Below are 19,156 nucleotides of genomic sequence, written 5' to 3'. Positions count from 1 at the left end.
TTTGCTTTCTTTTATCCTTGCACTGTCAGTCAATAAATTTGCAGCTTTCTCAGCAAATCTGGATCAGTATACTCTGTTCTTGAACTTCAAATACATTTTCTTTGGTGATGTGGACTTAAGTTTGAACTCTTGGTGTCAGCAGACATCACTTATTGTGCCTCTAGCAGTCCTAGGGCTAGGACTTCCTTCTGAGCTGGTTCATGATGAAAATTGTGTTTCTACATTCTCATTTGTAAGTCGATTTGTGTAAAATGAACAAACAGAAACATTTTGTGATGCTTCCATCTGTAGTTCTCCAACTCCATCCCACAGATCATGTGGACAGCAGTGCTTTACCGGATCGTTCTATGAATCTATGGAGCTAAATGGTCCTGGATTGGCATACAGGTACAGTTCTGACGTCACAGTGGGACTGGTTTAACCAATTTATGGGGAAAAGTGTCACCGCGTCAAAGATTTATAGCCTCGTTGTGCCCAAAATATTCTCACCACAGAACATGAATTTCTTGAAAGATTTATAATAATTTTCTTACAAAAAACCATATGAATTGGGATTTTCTTTGAGATTCCTTGACTACCTCTCTGCTTCTAGCATGTGGTTACTTGTTTTGCATCAGTTTGAGATTAATCTCAACAATTTTTATGATCCCCAAGGAGGAAATCTGTATCAGCATTAATTTTCTTTCCTAGAATGACACCCCATGTTTTCTTTTTCTCTTGTTCAGCTGGATCTCCCTCCTATGCTGGGTGTACTGAAGAAGAGCACCTATAATTAATAGCAGACTTAGTGATGCCTTCAAGTTTAGCAAGTTAATATAGTGAAAGTGGAAATGCACTGTCTAATTTGGACAATAAAGCAATACAAGTCCATTGGGAAGAACAAGGGAAGTCTTCTGCTCTGCCCTGGAGCATTTTGACCTGCTTGTTTAGACTATCCATATGCAGCACAATGAGCCGCCTTGATCAGTTAGAGTGTTATTCAGACCTTCAAAAAGCTTTAATGGGCTTTTTCTTACTTGATAGCCAAAAGCCAAGAGTAGGTCTTTGATGTTTTCCAATAAACAGACACAAGAAAGACTGTTTATTTTGGGTTCAGCCACTGCAGAGCATCAGATCAAATAATTAAAATATCAGTGGATTGTGGATAGGTGCACTGAAGGGTCAACTTTTTCACTCTGTGTGTTTGGTGTGGTGTACAGTGTTAGCTTTCTGTCACACAGTGTTTTGTATGTATGCCAAAATATTCTTTCTTTAGAAAATAAGACATTAAATATCTAAGGGTTGATTATTAAAATTTTAATACAAAAAACATAGGTATTTTTTAAACTTGTACACCAAATATGTTTTTTTTAGGAAAATAAGGCTTTTATCTTTTAAAGACTTCGAGGGTCACCAAAAAATCATACAGGCTCCAACTCTCAATGTTTTTGACCATCGTCATAAAACATATTCACTCATTGGCTTTTAATGGAGACTTAAACAGTAAAATATTTTACTGTTTCAATATTTTATATAGTAGTTCATTTCTGTTTAATAGTGTTTTTGTGTTTAGATTTTTTGTTTTATTTTGTTGAGACCAGTTGCAATATTTGACTTGAATTTCCACATGTTTACAGTATCTTTAGATGGGACTTCTTGGGTTACTTAAAAGCAATGTAATATATTGAAGTTTGTGGTTGCAAATATATATATATATTATATATATATATATAATAATATATATATATATATATATATATATATATATATATATATAATATATATATTATATATATATATATATAGTGTGTGTGTGTGTGTGTGTGTGTGTGTGTGTGTGTGTGTGTGTGTGTGATTTAAATATCTTTTAAATGATTTTTAAATGTTCTTCACAAGAATCTCTAAATTTGCTGTCAAGCTGCTGTAAATCCTCTTAGTGACACAAGGGGGCACTATTAATATTTGATCCTTGTTCATTTCTAAGCTAGCTCCTATTTAGCTAGCTTACACTTTAAATCACAATAAATATTAAGCTTCACAGAATAACATCAAAATCATAAAAACTATCCTCTCAAAGATTGAATGCGGTCGTTTTTATTCGTTTATTTTCTGTGGATAGGTGAGACGCGACCAGCACACTGCCCCCAAAGTTACGTTGCCACGCTGAGACTTCTGGGAAATTGAGTTCTCATTCATAGTATTTCCAGCCCCTCATTCCCGTCTCCTGGTACAGCTAACAAGATGCCGGCCGTACATCACAAACTGCTCCTTGAGGACGCCTTGCAAGACAGTCCTCAGGTACGCCTGCGTGTTTTATTTTTTGTGTTTTTTTTTTTCGTGTGCGGGGACACAGTTATCCCATTTAGTGCGTTACGAGCGCAGCGGTTAGCTTTACTTTAGCCTAGCCAGTACCCAGCGCCCACTGTGGGCTGTTTCCACTGGTCGATGATGAAAGCGTCCAGTTGACACATTGTTATTAGGGTGTAATGTGCCGGTGATTGGGAGAAACACTTCTCTACCGCAAACACAACCTCATGTGTAAATATCGCGCATTTCGTGGCGTGTATTATATTTACAATGCTACCTCTCGTCATAGGATTGTCTTCATGTATATAGCAGTGTACATCCCAAAGCCTCTATCTCAATCATATAGCTCAGTGTGAATACCGCTCTCTGTACAGTTTTATTTTCTTCTGCGACATGTAGAGCTCGGTTTTCATATGGACAACCGAGGGTGTGGGAACGGTTTCCATCATAGTCTGCAGCAGGGCTGTGTCACTGACTAACATCGCTACGTTTGCAGGATTTCAGTGCATAGCAAGAGTTAAAATCAGCTCTGGAGACCCTGGATTTACTCCCCGGGCTGTTTTCGTCTGACTGCTTGTTGCATCAGTCTTGTTTCAAACAGTGTTGTCATCTCTAAAGGATTCCACTTTAAGTGCAACCCATGCAAAGAGACATATATACATGTTCATTTTCCTCCCTTTTCAGGAAGTTGCCTTTTCTAAAATGGGGCCTAAAATCTAAGAAAAAAAAGAAGAAAAAAAGAAAAGCCCTGGCTGACAATGCTAATAATGCCTTTTTAATACAAAAGTCTTATCTTTCTTTGAGTGCCAAAAGTCAAATGCTAAGAAATGTAAACAAGACCTAACCCATATGGGCGTGTACCTCTCTGCTCTCTGCACTTCCTTGCTGCACCTGTCTGCTACAATGACTTGGCTCCGTCTTGATTTGATTTTTCTTAGTTTGCATAGACGGCCTGTAGGAAAATCTTCATGTCTTTATTTTCACCTTAACTCAGTTCCTAATGAAATACCCTCAATTTGGTCTCTTATCCCCTCTTTGAATTTGCAAGCATATTAATATCGCACAACTTTTTCCACATTTTTATGGATGAAATCTAAAAAGTCTGGTATTCATTTCTACTTCCCCCTCTCCTTTATATGATATTCCGAAACACAATTCTGACCAGCAAAGGACCTCGAATTAGCAACTTCATCATTAAGTGTTGTGTTCAGCGAGCATGTCACACTGACCATATTATAAAACACAGTGGTGGTCACGTCATGCTGAGGGGATAATAAACAGTTTCCATATGGATTAGATTAAGACACATCCATGTCTTAGAATGACTGCAAAAAGAGTTGAAAATTGCTATTCATATATTCTCTCCATTCATAAACTACAATTTTTGGATTTTTTCATTTACCGCATAAAAATGTAAACCAGATTTTTTTTTCTTCTCTTGTAAAGTTTAACCATTGAAGTTTCTCTCGTTTATATTTTTACAAAATAAATCTGATTTATGTTGAGTTATATATATAAAAAAAAAAACAATATATGATCACTGGTTGGATTTCTTTTGAAAATACATCCTGAAATTTCTTAAGTTCAGATCTTGAAACTAATCCTCTCCCTTACTGCGAGTCAGGTGGGAAAGAGATGCAGGGAATTGTTCCACGTTGGCCCTCTGACGTGCTCCGTGTTGTCCCGCAGACCCGCTCCTTGCTGAGTGTGTTTGAGGAAGATGCAGGGAATCTGACGGAGTACACCAACCAGCTGCTGCAGGCCATGCAGAGGGTGTTTGGAGCACAGGTAGCAAAGCACGCGCACACACGCTGTGTTAAAAAACTAAGTTCAGTGTTTGTTTGGAATGCATTTTAATGACACTAACGCGGCAAGCTGAGACATCCTGTATCGATTATTAACTTTACAGTTGAACAGCTTAGAATAACGTCTCGCCGCCGCAGTCGGACTTTCTTTAACCTGTCGTCCTTTTGTCTCTTCAAATGAGATCTTATGTGAACTTTGATTCCTCCCTTATCTCTTCATTTTGTTAATTCCTTTATGACAGACAAGGGGAAGCTGCATGCTGATCTCTTGTAATTAACCTTTCATAATAAGCAATGCCTCGTCCTCCTCCTGTCTTTGCAGAGTGAAATGGGACTGGCCACAGAGCAGCTTTCACAGCAGCTTCTCGACTATGAAAAAAAAGTAAGTTTGCAGACATCTAAGCATAAACATCAAAAAGTTAATCTACAAAGTAACGCTAATTAGTCGACCCAGGCAAAGCTGGACAGAAACAAACAACCCAGGTTTAATTAAAAGTTTCTAAAACTGGGCACAGGCTACGGGACTTTGACAGCGCAGGTTTTGAAACAGACAAGGTGTTCACACAGACGGGCTGGGTGTGGTTTGGTTTTGACGAGTGAAAGACTGAGGTTCACACGCCCAACCACTGGGCCTGCTGCTGCTTCTCAGAAGACAGGATTCTTTCGAACCAATTGGGCACATTAAAGTCTCGTGGAAACTCTTGTGAGGTTGGAACTAGCAGGTGGCGATAATAGAAAATGTTCTTCAGGCTTCAACTGGGTGATATTTCTGTGACACTCCCCTGTAAAAGGGAAAAGTTGCAATTTCAAATATGCTGCAAGTGAGATGGGGACAAGTAAATATGACTATGAATAAGTTGGGTTGGAAGTGACTTTAAATGTTGGCTGTGATGCAAAAACATTATTTGTTTCTGAACCAACAACTGAAAAATATTTTCAAATAAACCCTAAATATTTCTAATAACTAGTTTATGAGGAAAATATTTCATTCAGAAATGTGAATTTGTCAAAACTAAGTTTAATATGTGAATTGTGTTTTTGTTTTGAATAACAGAGTGTCTTTTTTTTTTTTTTTTAAACCCAGCATGATTGAAATCAGTCATGTGATAGTTTGAATGCTGCCCATTGCTGTTGTGAAGGTGAAAGGTCACAGGCTAAATTCTCACTAGGCAGCTGAACGTGGAACGCCCCTGTCACCAGGGCCGAATTTACAAAGATGTGGGCCCCTGGGCTGCAAACTGTTTGGTGCCCTATCCACAAAAGAAAAGTTACTTCACTAATGCAACTTACATTTGCGTGAACCAGGTATGAACTGATGCCATCAACTGAAGATGGTTGAATTTTTTAATACATCCCTTTGCAAATAAAAACAAACAAAAAAATCTAATATTTTAGTTGTTTATATTCACAAAAATCCCAAAATATTAATACAACTCACCTGATATGGGCCTTCGATGCCTATCTAAAGTACAATATTTGCAAAACAGGCATTCATTAAAATAAATAAAATCAATAAAAATCTGTGGGGCCTCCCCAAAAATTGGCGCACTGGGCTATTGCCCCTGTAAGCCCTTATCAAAGTCTGGTCCAGAATATTGTAGAAATGGCTTATATTACGTCTCTGTATTCCAGACAGAAGCCCAGTATTGTGACCAGGCTATCATCTAGTGTGGGTGTGATATGAAATATGCTTCAATTATCCCTATACTAGCATAAAAACAACAAAACAAACAGAAAGCTGTCTTGTAACCATGGATTTCCTCATAGCTCATTTTGTAGATTAAGTACAGAGTCACACAGGAAAAACGTTTTCAAAAGAGAAAAACTAGAGATTCAATTCGAGGTATTCTGACAGGAACTAACGCCTGACTTCCCTACACTTTCGGTTTCCAGAGTTAAACAACTCAAACCTTTTCTCCTTCTGTCTAGAATTTTGCCCTCGGGAAAGGTGACGAAGAGGTCATAACTACACTACAGAGTTTTGCAAAAACCGTTGGAGAGGTAAGGCCCCGTCCTTCTTGGTGTCATTCTGTGGCAGTTCTCCATAAATCCGTGCACTAACTGAGCGATAATAAACTGCTCCAAACTTATTAGTTGGGCTCTTTATCTCATTACGGGAGATTTTGCACCTGTGCTCCCCTCTGCATCCTGCAGGGAAGGAAAAAAGAAAAAAAGAGCCTAATAAAAAGACAGACAGGCTATCAGTCCTGTGAGACCAGAACTGAGTGGCTAAGTGGGGAGGCGGATGTGATGTGTGTCAGGCTGGATGGATGAACAGAGCGGAGCAGAGTAGCGGGTCGATGGATGAATGCGGAACTGAATCAGGAGTGTGTGTGCAGGCAGAGCAGATGGACTTGTCCCTGTCAGCCGTAGGGGTTCAGGAACCTGCCGAGGACTCGCGTCGTCAAAGATGCGAGGCGTTGACCTTCTTCTCCATCATTCACACCGAAGAAACGAGGTTCGGTTCTGAATCTCATCCAGCTGATCCGCTCCCACCAAATCAAACCAAATCCACCAGCTTCATCCTTCAGACTTGTTAGCCGTTGGCGTGGAGCTTGTTGATAAGTGCAGAGAGTAAAAGGAGGATTTGCTCAGCTGTGAGATCCTGTTTCCCTTTTCAGAGTAAACAGAAGGTTTTTTTTATTATTATCCATCACATGATCCTCTGTTCCAGAGTGAAGGCTTTTCTCTGCAGTGAAACCCACTTTGTGATTGAAAATGACCTTTCCTAGCTTGAAAATGTAACCTTCAATAAAAAAAAAAATAAATAAATAAATGGGAATCCTCCAAGATGTCTGCTGAGGTCCCACTTCCTGTCCTTCTGCTGAGCTATAATGTGTAATAATTTTTCTTTTCATTTTTCCAGCTAAACTCGCTCCACTCCGAGCTGGCCAACCAGATGGCCGACAGCATGGTGTTCCCCCTGATCCAGTTCAGAGAGAAAGACCTCACAGGTAGCTAAATATAAAACGGAAAAAAAAAAAAAAAACGTTTTCCCACATTCATCTTGGATTATTTTACTAAACTTTTAAACTTTGCAGAGATAAGCACTCTGAAGGAAATATTCGGTATCGCCACTGATGGTAAGTGGCAACGTTTGGTGCTTTCAGAAGCAAATTGCAGGCCTTATTTGCAGATCTAATGTCCCCAACCCCCTTTTCTAACTCTCTCTCTCTGTCTTTCCTGCTGATCAGAGCATGAGGCGGCTATGGTCAAGTATAGCCGACTGCCCAAAAAGAAGGAGAACGAAAAGGTAGAGTGGTCGCAGAGTGTTGATTTAACAAGCTGCAAAAAGCCTTCCAGAGCTTTCCACTGCACTACCGCTGCTGTTAATGCAGTGCAAGTGTTCGATGGCCATTTGAAACTGTGTGATATGAGCAAAGAGCGACCTGCTGCAGAGCTAAATGCGCCCTAAAACTGTAACACTTCACGTTGAAGAGCAGACGCTGCAGCTGTTAAACATGAGAGCCTGTCGTTTTGAATGGACAAGGAAATGGGAGCTCGCTCATTTGCATTTTTAAGAGCGTGATGGGTGTTTGCATACAATACGTAGAGGAGTGCAAATCTCGATAGCTATACCTGTGCAAGGGGTTCTTTTGCATGCTCAGGCCGATTCTGTTTGGACAGCTGAAGGCAGACATGGTGAAGGAGGTGGCCTACACCAGGAGGAAGCAGCACCAGGCCTCGCTGCAGTACTACTGCGCCCTCAACGCCCTGCAGTACCGCAAGAGAGTCGCAATGCTCGAGCCCATGCTGGGGTACACTCAGGCGCAGGTACTGACCTTTGAACTGTATCGGAGGACATTTTGGTGATCTTGCATGTATTTGCAATAAGAGGCAGAAATGTTGTCGTTGTCTAAGTTCCTAAGTTTATTTGCAAGCCCCCATTTCAGCGAGTGCCAAGTGCTTTATGCCAGAAAAACCCCTTACAGTGTCCAATTACGAAGCAAGCATTTAAACGTTACATTTACATTTTTGAGTCAAAAGCAGCTCTAAACAAGTGAGCTTGTTGCATTGACCTAAAGGAAGTCAGTGTTTCAGCAGCTTTGTGGAAGTTTGTTCCAAATTAGAAACTGAATGCTCAATCACCATGTTTGGTTCTGGGGATGAAGAGTACAGTAGACTATAGAAAGCATGTTCTTAAATCTACCTTTGTGTCACATGATATTCATACCCACGGAAGCAGGAAGTCAGTTCTTTGGCCCTCTGATTAACCTAAAATAATTTTTATAAAGTTAACCTTTAACATTAATGCTCTTTCTGCCGCCCCAATGAGTAGCTGTAATCTACTTAAATTAAAATAATTGTTGATGATTTCACAATTTTTACAACATAGTATCATAGAGCAATAAATGATTTAAGGGATGAAGGGTTCTGCAGCAAGAAACTGTCTTATTGGCAAGAAGAAAAAAGTGAGTATAAAGATCTTTTAATTGCAGACCCGCACAGAAAATGTGGCGTAATAGCTAACTGTGACTTTGTTATGTGTTCACTCACAGATCAGCTTTTTCAAGAAGGGCCTAGAGCTTGTGTCAAAGAAGATGGAAAGCTTTCTCTCCTCGGTGTCCAACATGGCCCAAAAGTAATTAATTTTCATATTCGATGTGTGCAGCTGATGAAGCCCAAATTTGGCTCTTAATATCTTGAAAATGTTTGAAAAATCATTGAATCTTTCCACTTATCTTCACATCACAACCACAAACCTTCATCGTATATATTAGATTTTAAGAGATGCGAACGGCTGCCGCACTTTTCAGATTTTCATTTGAAAACCACGTAAATCAGTCTCACATCCTCACAATGATACACTTCTATTTTAACTCCCCCCCCCAAAAAAAAAAAAAATCCCGGAAAGCTTATAGTTGCAAAGTGACACCAAGTGGAAAAATTCAATGGCGTGAACATTTTGGATTTAGAATTAAGTTGAGATGTCTTCCCTTTACAAATGTAACTTTTCTGTCCAGTATCCAGAAGCAGCTGGACGCCGAGGCCGAGACCATGCGCATGGCGCAGAAGGAGCTTCTGTCCGTGGAAGACACCGTGTATATGCCAGATAAAGAAACTGAAACCGTCAATCGCACTCTTATCCAGAAGGCTGGCTACCTCAACATTAGGAAGTAAGACAGGGTGTATGCCACCCTTAAATGGTCTTAAATTCATCTATCTAAAATGAAGATCTTAAAATGTCTTAGACTCATAAAAAAAGCAAGTTGGTCAAAAATGCATTAACCACGTGTTACATTTTTATTGTGGAGGGACTATTTAATCTCAAATGTACGTTTTTGTCAGGAAAAACTTTGAGTCACACATAAACATCTTCACTGCACTCTGTGACTGCAGGTGGTTGAAGCTACTGCTAACTAGCTGCTAATATAGCCTGTCTAGCTAGCTGTTTATTATGGGTAAGTGCAGATTTATTTCCAGTTCGCAGGACGTTTGTTTTTGCCACAGACTTATTTCTATAACCAACCAATATAAGGTGCGTTATGTACAAAAAAATGTAATTCAAGGTGGCATTCTGTGGACTTAGAAATGTGACTTGCTGAAACCTGCAGATACCCTGTAAGATTAATTACCATAATTTTGACCCCATCTGAGCTCCAGGGACATTTTCTTGTTATTTGTGACTGATGGTTTTCTGTTGGCTTGGCTATAAAGGCAGCATTTCTTGGGACGTTTTTTTCCCATTAATATGCAGAAAAGATAAAGGAGAGAAACAATAAGTGTCAAAGAAGACGAGGTGGGTCTGGTAACATGGTGACAGCGTGCCCTGCCAGCTTGTTGTAGAGCAGATGTATGAGAAGGGAAACTTCCTTAATGGCCAGAGAGGATAAGACCGCGGTGCGTTGTGATTTAGTGAAATGCCAGCACTGTCAAACCCCGTCGCTCCCTCATATACATCAAAGCGTTCTGACAAATGTCTGTGTCTCCAAAGGAAAAAGGTTTTCCAGAACACCAGTCACTCTGTACATCAAGTTCAGCCTCAAAATTCTTTGATGGAACTGAGGGTAAATGAAGTCAGCCATTTGTAATGGTTTTTTAGTATTTAGTGTTTGAGACACAGAGTCCACTGGGAGCCACACACCTCAGTATTTATCCAAGATTATCTCAGCATTTCTAGTTATATTGCAAACAGGACATGGAAGGAGAAAAAAGGAACACCGATGACTAATCCATGTGAATCACACACCCATAGTTTATGAAATCCACAGATTAATGGATTTCATAAACATGTAGATGAGAATCCATTTTATAAATTACAGCATTAATGAAAAGTTCATTTCGGTAATTCAAGTTCTCTGCAACAAGGGGGAGAGTATTATGTAAAAATGACCTTTTGTTATGTGTCCCCTCATCAAAACTATACCTGGAGTTCCTCCAGGCTAGCGGCAGCAGCAATTAGCAAACACCAGAAGGAACTGTGTGTCTGCTCATCTCTTGATACAAACTACTTCTCTGTGTAAAGCTCCTAAGAACGTCGGTAAACGAGATAATGGAGGAGAGATTATGTGTTGAAGGCAGAGTGTCGGAAAAAGTTGACACTTCTTGAAAACACAGAGGCCAATTTCCTGGCATCAAATTGTGAAGTCATGTTTGAGATGTACAGCATTTTTATAAGTGAAGGTAACAGTTACTTGATTGTGCTACAAAGTGGCACCATGTTATCAGTGTGGAGTTAAGGTGTCTGTTAGATGGGAAAAGCATCATTTTGAATTTTATTTGTAGGGCAAACTTGCACTGATGTAGAGTTATTCAAGAAGAACATAGCTTACTTTTTAGATTTTAGTTTTGTTGGTCAAACTGCTACATCGAGTTTAAAACTGCTGAGTCCCATCTTACCAGGAAGAGGCAGAATCAGTTCAATTGCTAGTCAACTTTTATTAATGCATTTTTGACCAAAAGTCAAATGTATTTTGATGAATAAAATATATCAGAATCTGGTGGCTAACTTGTGTGTGCTGCCAGAGTATTTATCTTGCTAATTGTGAGGCAAACAATAAAGTGAGTGTTCAACCTGGAAGACATTCTGCTTGATCAAAGACTGAAGCCATTTTAAGCATTCCTGAGTCAGTTGTGCATCACAACTGAGATTAGCGCTGAGCTAATCATAATTTATATTCCTGAAATTTACCAGCCATTCACTGTGATTAATATTTCAGTTTCCATGTGGAAATTGCTGGCAGCTAAGTGATCAAGATAATTGACTTTTGCATCAAGTGTCTCAAACCTAGTTTTAGAAAGCCAAACAGGTGTTTATTATCCTGCATGGCGGATCTTAACGACTTCCTGTTTGTCATGGCTGAAGCTTTATTGCTTAATGCTTCATTCATATCCAGTAAGGCTCTTTATAATGACAAAGCACATCATTAGTTGTGTTCGCGTAACAAATATTAACCAGACTGGGTGAATCACTGCTGGAAACTCGAACTAATGTTAGTTTTCATGCAATTGCGAATTAAGATATTTTCTACATGTGATTTTAAAAAACGTATCATTTCATTCTTCTCATTTCCGAATCGTATTTCATATTTGTCAGAATCCAGAAAGTTTTAGTCAGTGTTAAGCAACTGCTGAAATGTAAATAAAAGAAATGGATGGACGACGTGATTATAGTCATTCTGTAGATATCCTGTTTATATATATATATATATATAATATATATATATATATATATATATACACTCGTACTGTCGTCGTTCTTCCCGTCTCTCAGTAAAACAGGCCTGGTGACCACAGCCTGGGATCGACTCTTCTTCTTCACACAAGGAGGGAACCTCATGTGCCAGCCTCGAGGGGCCGTGGCGGGGGGCATGGTGCTGGACCTGGACAACAGCTCCGTCATGGCGGTGGAGTGCGAGGACAGACGTTACTGCTTTCAGATCACCTCCCCTTCAGGAAAGACGTGCGTACGCGCGCCGAACCCTTCGGACAATCACAAGCAAGCCAAAAATATGATCAAACTTGGTTTAATTGCCTCGGTTATCGTTCACGCCCCCCAGGTCGATGATTCTACAAGCTGAGAGCAAAAAGGAGTACGAGGAGGTCAGTGTGAAAGAAGAGGCAGCGTAAACGTCGGTTTGTTTGATCTTCATCGCAGAGAGATGTGCTGTTACGGGTATCCGTCACGGGACAATGCAGATGCTGTCAGGCGTCGTTTGTGTGGTTTTCATCGTTGTTTTTGCTCAGACGCATCTGAGTGGTGTCTGACAGCTGGTATCAGTCGAGTTATTTTAGGGGAAGTCGTGATGGAAACAGAGGGAGGTCTAATATGTGTGTTTGTTTCTTAGTGGATTTGCACTGTGAACAACATCTCCAGGCAGATCTACCTGACGGATAACCCAGAGGTAAATGCACAATTTGAATTTTAAAAATGTTAAAAAGAGCAGCAATTATCCCACCATACCTGTTTGTAGAAAACAATGCTGGTAACGCTCTTGAGTTTTTTCACTTTTTTTAATTCAATAATGATGTAATTTTCTCCCTGCTTTACAGTTCTGCTCCTTTGTGTTAAGTCTTCCACATAGAATATCTGTAAAATACATCAAAGTTTCTAAAAAATACTTTGGTAAAGTCAGATTTTAGACACCATCAGTGTGTCACTAATAATAGTAGTCCTACATTTCTCAGAATCACATCTCATCGGCCCAATTCCCAGCACAAATTGGTAGCAAATTGATCAGATTGAGAGCAATAAATAGAAATGAGACAGTTTGGAGGAGCTTAAACATGGTGAGCTAAGCAGCAGATGGAGAATAAATTTAGAATCAACTAATTTAATAAAGCTTCACAGCTTCAGCCTCTCAACACAGCCCGTTTTGTCTCATTTATCTTCTGTATTCTGCTCTCTACACTCTAATCCTGATTATTATTGAAAAGCTTTGCTCCTCTTTAGGCCGTCGCTATCAGATTGAACCAAACCGCCATACAGGCAGTCACTCCGATCACCAGCTTTGAGAAGAGACAAGAAGGTTCACCCAACCCCGACAGGTCAGCATCACACTGTAAAAACACACTGCTATATTTCGAGAACTGCTCAGTACAACCTGTTGTTATTAATGCAAAACTGTTGCAAACTGACATAGTTCTCCAATAAGAAGTTTTTCTGTTGAACAGGATGAAGTCAGTATCGGCCATGCTTAGTTGAACATTTAAGTCAACACAGGAAGTCCTAGAAATAAAAGTGAGTGAATTCATTCCCTAAGGTCAGTCGTCCCTTGTCCTGTCCATTCAGAGCCAAGCCGGGAGGAGCTCAACCTGCTGGAAGAGATTCCCAGAAAACAGAGGCCGCTCCAGAACCAGAGGACCTGATCGCTCCGGGGACGCCCATTCAGTTCGACATCATGCTGCCGGCGTCCGAGTTCCAGGACCAGAACAGAGCCGGGGGGAGGTGAGGCAGGGCTTGTTTGTCCATATCCAGGCGGGGGGGGCCAGGCGCTGCTAATTTTCCCCAAACACTGGTCTCACTGAGCTGATTACATCATTTCCAGGAAACTGAGCTCTTCATAATGACCGATGCAGGGGGTTAACTGCTTCTTTGTTTTGCTGATGCATGCGCTTGCATCGTTACAGGCGGACGAACCCTTTTGGGGAAACAGAAGAGTGTACAGCAGAGAGTGACGGTAACCTTAGTCTTGTTCCACGTGCCCCATTACAACTCTGTTGATGATAAGCTGTTGTAAATGATGTCTGTTTCCCTCTGCAGACTCCCTCCTGCAGCAGGTGTTCGCCGTGCGCTTCCTGGGCTCCATGGCCGTTCGGTGCGGAAACAACCAGGAGGTGATCTACGAGGCCATGAGGCAGGTGCTGGCGGCCCGCGCCATCCACAACATCTTCAGGACCACCGAGGCCCACCTCATGGTCACGAGCAGCAGCCTCAGGTATTTGTTTGTTCTTTTTGTTTGTGTTTTGCTCTTTTATTAGTTGATTTATTAGCTCTTTTAGGATCCATTTACAATGTAATTTGTAGTTCTGAGTGAAGAATTACATCATAAATGCATAAAAAAAAACAACAACAAAACCAAGATGCTTTATGCCCTGTTTTTGGCAGTTTTTCATTTTAAAAATCATTTAAAATGCAGAATATCAAAACAGGCAAAAATGAAGGAGCTTCTAGATGTACCCATTGCTTACTGGGCATATGAATTTTATAAAATAAAGTACAAACTTGAGTGCAAACAACTGATGAGTTTCCTTTTCTTTTCCCTGAAGCGCTCTTGCCTCCCCCAATATAATCCTTCCTATAATCACTTTTCTAGCATTAAAGTTTAGGTGAATATAGTTTTTGTCTGGTTTTGACAAAAACTTTACAGTTGAACAGCATTAAGTAGCACAAGCTGGTGTTGTTTTCTTTCTTTATGTAACACAGGGTTTTGTAAAACTTTGACTTATCAAGCTATTTTTGTCTTGATGCCTCTGACTGTATCATTCTTAAAAATGACCGATAAAAACATGGTTACGATTGAAAGTGGGAGAAAAAAAGGAAAAAACTTCCTAAAAGAAAAGCATTTTCTTTTCTCCTTCACAGGTTGATTGACCCACAAACTCAAGTAACAAGAATAAGCGTAAGCACGCCCTAAAAATCGGGTCATTGCTTTTAATTAAAGGCCCCCGTCATGCTGTCTGCACCACCTTAAAACCTTTTATTTCCTCAGTTCCAGCTCGAAGAGGTGTGCCAGTTCGCAGCCCATCAGGAGAACGGGAGGCTGATGGGGTTTGTGGTCGAGGGGAGAGACTGGAGTGACGGGAACGAGGAGGGAGAGCCGTCGTTCAGCGCCTTCGTCTTCGAGAGCAACACGGAGGGCGAAAAGGTTTGGCTTCCCTCTTCCATCCAAAATACGTGTTTTTGTTTTTCTGCTCGAGCGCAGACTCATGCTCACCCATGCTGAAAGTGTGTAATTAGTTCTGCCCTCTTCCTTTCATTCACAGATATGCTACACCATAAACTTGGCAAAGGAGATTACAGAAGCAAAGAAGGTAAATATGTTATTATGGGAAACAGCCGACAAATCGAAATCCAGGATGTCATGCTTGATTCGTTTGATTAATTCTATTTTTTATGTAAAAGCATAAAGGGAGGCGACAGTTTCATAGCCATGTCAGGACTGATACGACTCCATTATGTTTAGATTTTCAGCATGAAAAATAATCTAGTTTGAAGTGAATGATAATTTGAATAAAGAGAAGACTAAATGTTTCCACTAGAGGGCGCACCTGGAACGTAAACTAGAGTGAAAGAAAATTTTCTTGGAACTTTTTCACATTTTCAAAACCAAACTCATTTGCAGTGCATAGTTGACATGAAAATAAATGCAATCAAGACTCTAAGCCAATGTCATGTAGAACTCTCTAACCATCTACTGGCGTTGGACACCTAGAGACTCAGATTTCTGTCCTCTACTGCACCATACTCTTCCAGTTTTCTGATGAACCAAGCAGTGCTATTTGAGAACCTCGAAGGTTGGAGATATAGTTTTAGAACCCAACCGTAACCCTGCTTTAAACGTCTCCACATATTTTCTCCCTGACTTGTGTCCCTTAAGACTTCATGACTCTGCTTGTCCACTGAGAAACTTCATAACTGGACAACTTCCAAAGCCAGAGCTGGTTGCATTGGATTTTATTTATGGATATCAGAGTAAAGGAGGCAAAAAAAAATAAAAGCAAACAAAAGAAAAAATATATTGATGTCTGACTGTATCGTGACAAAATGTGAAAACTTGAGTTTTGTAAGTCAATGTATTTACACCATAGAATCACTCGCACAGTATCAATACAAAGCAGGTGAAGTAAATCGGTCTGATTCTGTTGAAGGATCCAGAGGCCCTGGCAGAGCTGATGAAGAACATGCCTCTGACCAACGACGGCAAGTTCCTTCTTCTGGAGCCCGAGACGGGCGACTCGAACAGCGGAGAGAACCAAGAAGACCTGGAGTCTGAGGCCTAGTCGTCGTTAGAACATTTCTTTTTCTCCAGAAAAGAAAACTAAACAAAAACCAGGTTTCATTACGACCTCCCCGCCCCGAACTCTAGTACTGTAAAACCATCCCAAGAGCGCAGGGTTCATTTCCAGGGTTCATTTCCATTGAGATGTGGCTGCACATGTGCAGCCACATCTCCAGATTAAGACATGGCATTTGACCAAAAGCAAAAGTCAAATCCATCTCTTTGGTGTTCAATATCATCTGTTCCATGCTTACATTAGTATGGTTCCTTTAAGTTCTTAATTTCCTTGTGCACTATTTTACACAGCATGCACGCTCTAAGGTCCTGCGCCCTGATTGGTTCCTGGTGATGAATTATTCACTTCAGCTTTGGTTTACATTTGTTTCAGCTTCTCATAGTGTGAGGGTGTTTGTGTATGAAAAATCTTGTAAACCTGTAAGTAATTAATCTCTTTCGGCAATTTTTTTCTTTCCTGAATGAAACAAATATTGCACTTTTAAGGTTAAGCACTAATTAATACAGCAAAAGAAGCTAAATGAGTGAAAAAATGAAAGTTTAGACAATGTTGGTTGCTTTTGCTCGCAGTGACTATAACAGTTTATCACAATCAACAATAAAATATGGGGCAGGAAAGAAAATGTTTTCCTCTCTCTCCACAAACTTTAACATTTCCATCTTAAGCATTCCTGGTGAGCTTTATGAACATCAGGCTCAAAGTAGTTTCCCACTCTCTGTATAAAAACAAATGTGAGGATAATCTGTCTGCAACATCCTCATTGAGAACCCCTTCCAAAAAAAAACAACTCTACGCTCCATTCCTCTGAGTCGTGTGTAAATATGATTTGTCAGTGTCTATTTGCTGTTTAATCTGCGTGTGTGTGTTGAGGGACTGTTGTGGTTCATGAATAAATGGCACCGTCTCCACTTGTAGAAGATTAAAGCCTCTGTTCTGAGTACCGAGCAGTACAAGAGGAAACGCCACTCAAAGTTTCTCCATTAATGCATGAAAGACGACCCAGAAATGGCCGCTTCCCATGTTTCAAAGCACAAGAGCTGAAAGCGTACTTATCTGTGGGAATGTTGGATGTTTCTTGCTGTCTGAACTTATTTCAGCACATAAACTGTAAACGATGGAGATTTTGTACAGATAAGAACAGAACCTGACCGTGAATGTTACATTAAATGGTTTTGTTTAGCTTATGTTACCAACAATGTAAGAGGATTAGAGACACTATTTGATTTAGGACTGGTTTTCCTGCTATACCAGTTAGCGTAAAGGTGAAAAGTTAGCAAACACTCACTTCACGGATGAATTTAACAACAAGTTTTGGCCTTAAGTGATGCATTTGAGTTGTTCTTTTTCATCGGTTCATTTTAAAACAAGAACCATTCAGAATTTTTTTTGTCCAGCCTAGCCATAAATCCTTAATTAAAAAAAAAAAACATTTACCTTGTTGATGTGGGAGGCGGCATAGACCAGGACCGGGTGCTGTTTTCTCCTCCCAAAATAAAGATCAAATACAAGCATCCAGGAGGGTTAATATTTCATCCTCTATGTATAGTTTGAACCCATTGGGGTTCAAAGAAATTGAAAGTCGACTCTTGTTTTTCAAATACAATTTGTAAATCCTTCAACCCCCCAGGTGAAGAACCATCCAAATGCATCCTTAAAGGTTCCAAATTAACCAGACATTCATGACGAAGTTCATTTTGGAAAATGTGCATATCAGTTTTCATAAGGCCTATTAAAGTTTAGCTCTTTATCAGGTGACGGACAGACAAATGCAAGGCAAGGAGAAATTATAGCGAATCAGCCAACATGGATTATAAAAATAAAAAAAACTGACTTTGTTAAATGTATAATAAGAGGAATTAGAATTTATTAAATTTATTAAATTTATTTAGTTACCGTACATGTACGACTGCAAAGAAAAAAAGTACGAGGTAATGCCTGATCTGGGACTATTTTGTGTGAATGAATTCACAATATCAGTGGAAGGTGAAAAGGTAGAGACATCAATAGATGAGACTCTGAAGACTCCAGAAACCACAAGCCACTTACTGAACCTTCTCAAGTATCAGCCGCTCCCTTTTTCTGTTGCTTGATCTTTATTTGCAGTGTGTCTGATGTTGTAAAGCAAACTTCCACTCCTCCAGAGTCATGAGTAATGCAAACTAAGGTGATTACTGTTTCCCATGAAGAAGGTTTTTTTTTTAGTGTGATGACAAAGCTGCTGTTTGTGTTTTCTCTTTAGCAAACTACTGGCTTGAAGAAATTAGTTTCAACTTTTTAATATTCCATCTGGAAACAAACTTTCCTTCTGTATGCGACCTGCTGCAGAGCTACAGCCTTGATATATTTTTTGCTTTGTAAGTCATTTATCATTAGAAAAATTCTTGGTACTCACAGTGAAGGAGGTACATTACCATAATATTAGCAGGAACGTGTTTCTTCACTCTGTCTTTTTTATAAACGGCTACATTTATTACCTGAAATGCTTTGCACTCAATTAAACCCGGTTTTCTAAAACCATTAATGTTAACATTCAGTCTTTAATAAATATGTAATTTCTTAACAGAGTTATTGCTTGGAGTTTTTTTTTTTTTAACACATTACTTTAGAAATTTGACATAAAAACAGACTCAGAACACATGTCAACTTTGTATTCACACATGAACGCTTCGTTTATATTAGCTTTAAATGTACATTGATGAACGCCCGCATGTATACGAGATGCATCACAACAGTCATGAGCTCCAGCTCACGCATGCCGCCTTGATTGTTTAAGTGCATGGAAACCATTAAGGGCTCAACATTAATTACTGTTTGGTTCCTAAATGGAGGACAGCAGAGGTGGGATTTCAAGGACGTTTGAACACCATCATAAATCCAACATATCTTCGCGAAGCGGCCCACAGGGAGGGTTCAGCCAATTAAATGATGTACAACAGAAAACTAGAGAGCACCTTAAGAGTCCTTGTAGTAGTTGTTGAAGTTGATGCGAAGGAGGAAATCCTCTAAATGGGGCTGATAGCCTCGGTTCACCAGTTTAGTCACCACTGGGGGGAGGGGGAAGAAACAAGTATTAGTCCATAAAGCCAGAAGACTTTAAAATCTATCAG

The 19,156-nt window shown here is 39.9% G+C and overlaps 2 protein-coding genes across 4 annotated transcripts in view; one reads left to right on the top strand and one right to left on the bottom strand.

The window, feature by feature from the left end:
* The first annotated feature begins 2,159 nt into the window (after window positions 1-2,159).
* On the top strand, window positions 2,160-18,613 carry appl2 (adaptor protein, phosphotyrosine interaction, PH domain and leucine zipper containing 2). Of its 2 annotated transcripts, none has more exons than XM_055029034.1 (21): window positions 2,160-2,277; window positions 3,976-4,074; window positions 4,414-4,473; window positions 6,021-6,092; window positions 6,958-7,045; window positions 7,133-7,174; window positions 7,286-7,344; window positions 7,719-7,865; window positions 8,591-8,673; window positions 9,056-9,208; window positions 11,806-11,994; window positions 12,092-12,134; window positions 12,380-12,436; window positions 12,985-13,079; window positions 13,324-13,479; window positions 13,662-13,711; window positions 13,795-13,969; window positions 14,617-14,653; window positions 14,744-14,899; window positions 15,018-15,065; window positions 15,903-18,613. In XM_055029034.1, the coding sequence occupies exons 1-21, from the start codon at window positions 2,221-2,223 to the stop codon at window positions 16,032-16,034; spliced, it is 1,998 nt and encodes a 665-aa protein (XP_054885009.1). In that variant the 5' UTR covers window positions 2,160-2,220; the 3' UTR covers window positions 16,035-18,613. The 2 variants fall into 2 exon arrangements, with proteins under 2 accessions (XP_054885009.1, XP_054885018.1); XM_055029043.1 differs by having other exon boundaries at window positions 2,189-2,277; window positions 3,911-4,074.
* tubgcp6 (tubulin, gamma complex associated protein 6) overlaps window positions 18,601-19,156 on the bottom strand; it is a 25,580-nt gene continuing 25,024 nt past the window's right edge. For both annotated transcript variants that reach the window (XM_055028972.1, XM_055028982.1), the window contains exon 25: window positions 18,601-19,093. In XM_055028972.1, the coding sequence (XP_054884947.1) occupies window positions 19,002-19,093 (92 nt within the window). In that variant the 3' untranslated portion in view covers window positions 18,601-19,001. The remainder of the gene's footprint in view (window positions 19,094-19,156) is intronic.

This window comes from Poeciliopsis prolifica, unplaced genomic scaffold (genome assembly GCF_027474105.1).
Source record: "Poeciliopsis prolifica strain line A6 unplaced genomic scaffold, Auburn_PproV2 SCAFFOLD001, whole genome shotgun sequence".
NCBI lineage: Eukaryota > Metazoa > Chordata > Actinopteri > Cyprinodontiformes > Poeciliidae > Poeciliopsis > Poeciliopsis prolifica.
The sequence above is the reverse complement of the archived record's forward strand: the minus strand, read 5'-3'. Positions and strand labels throughout refer to the sequence as shown.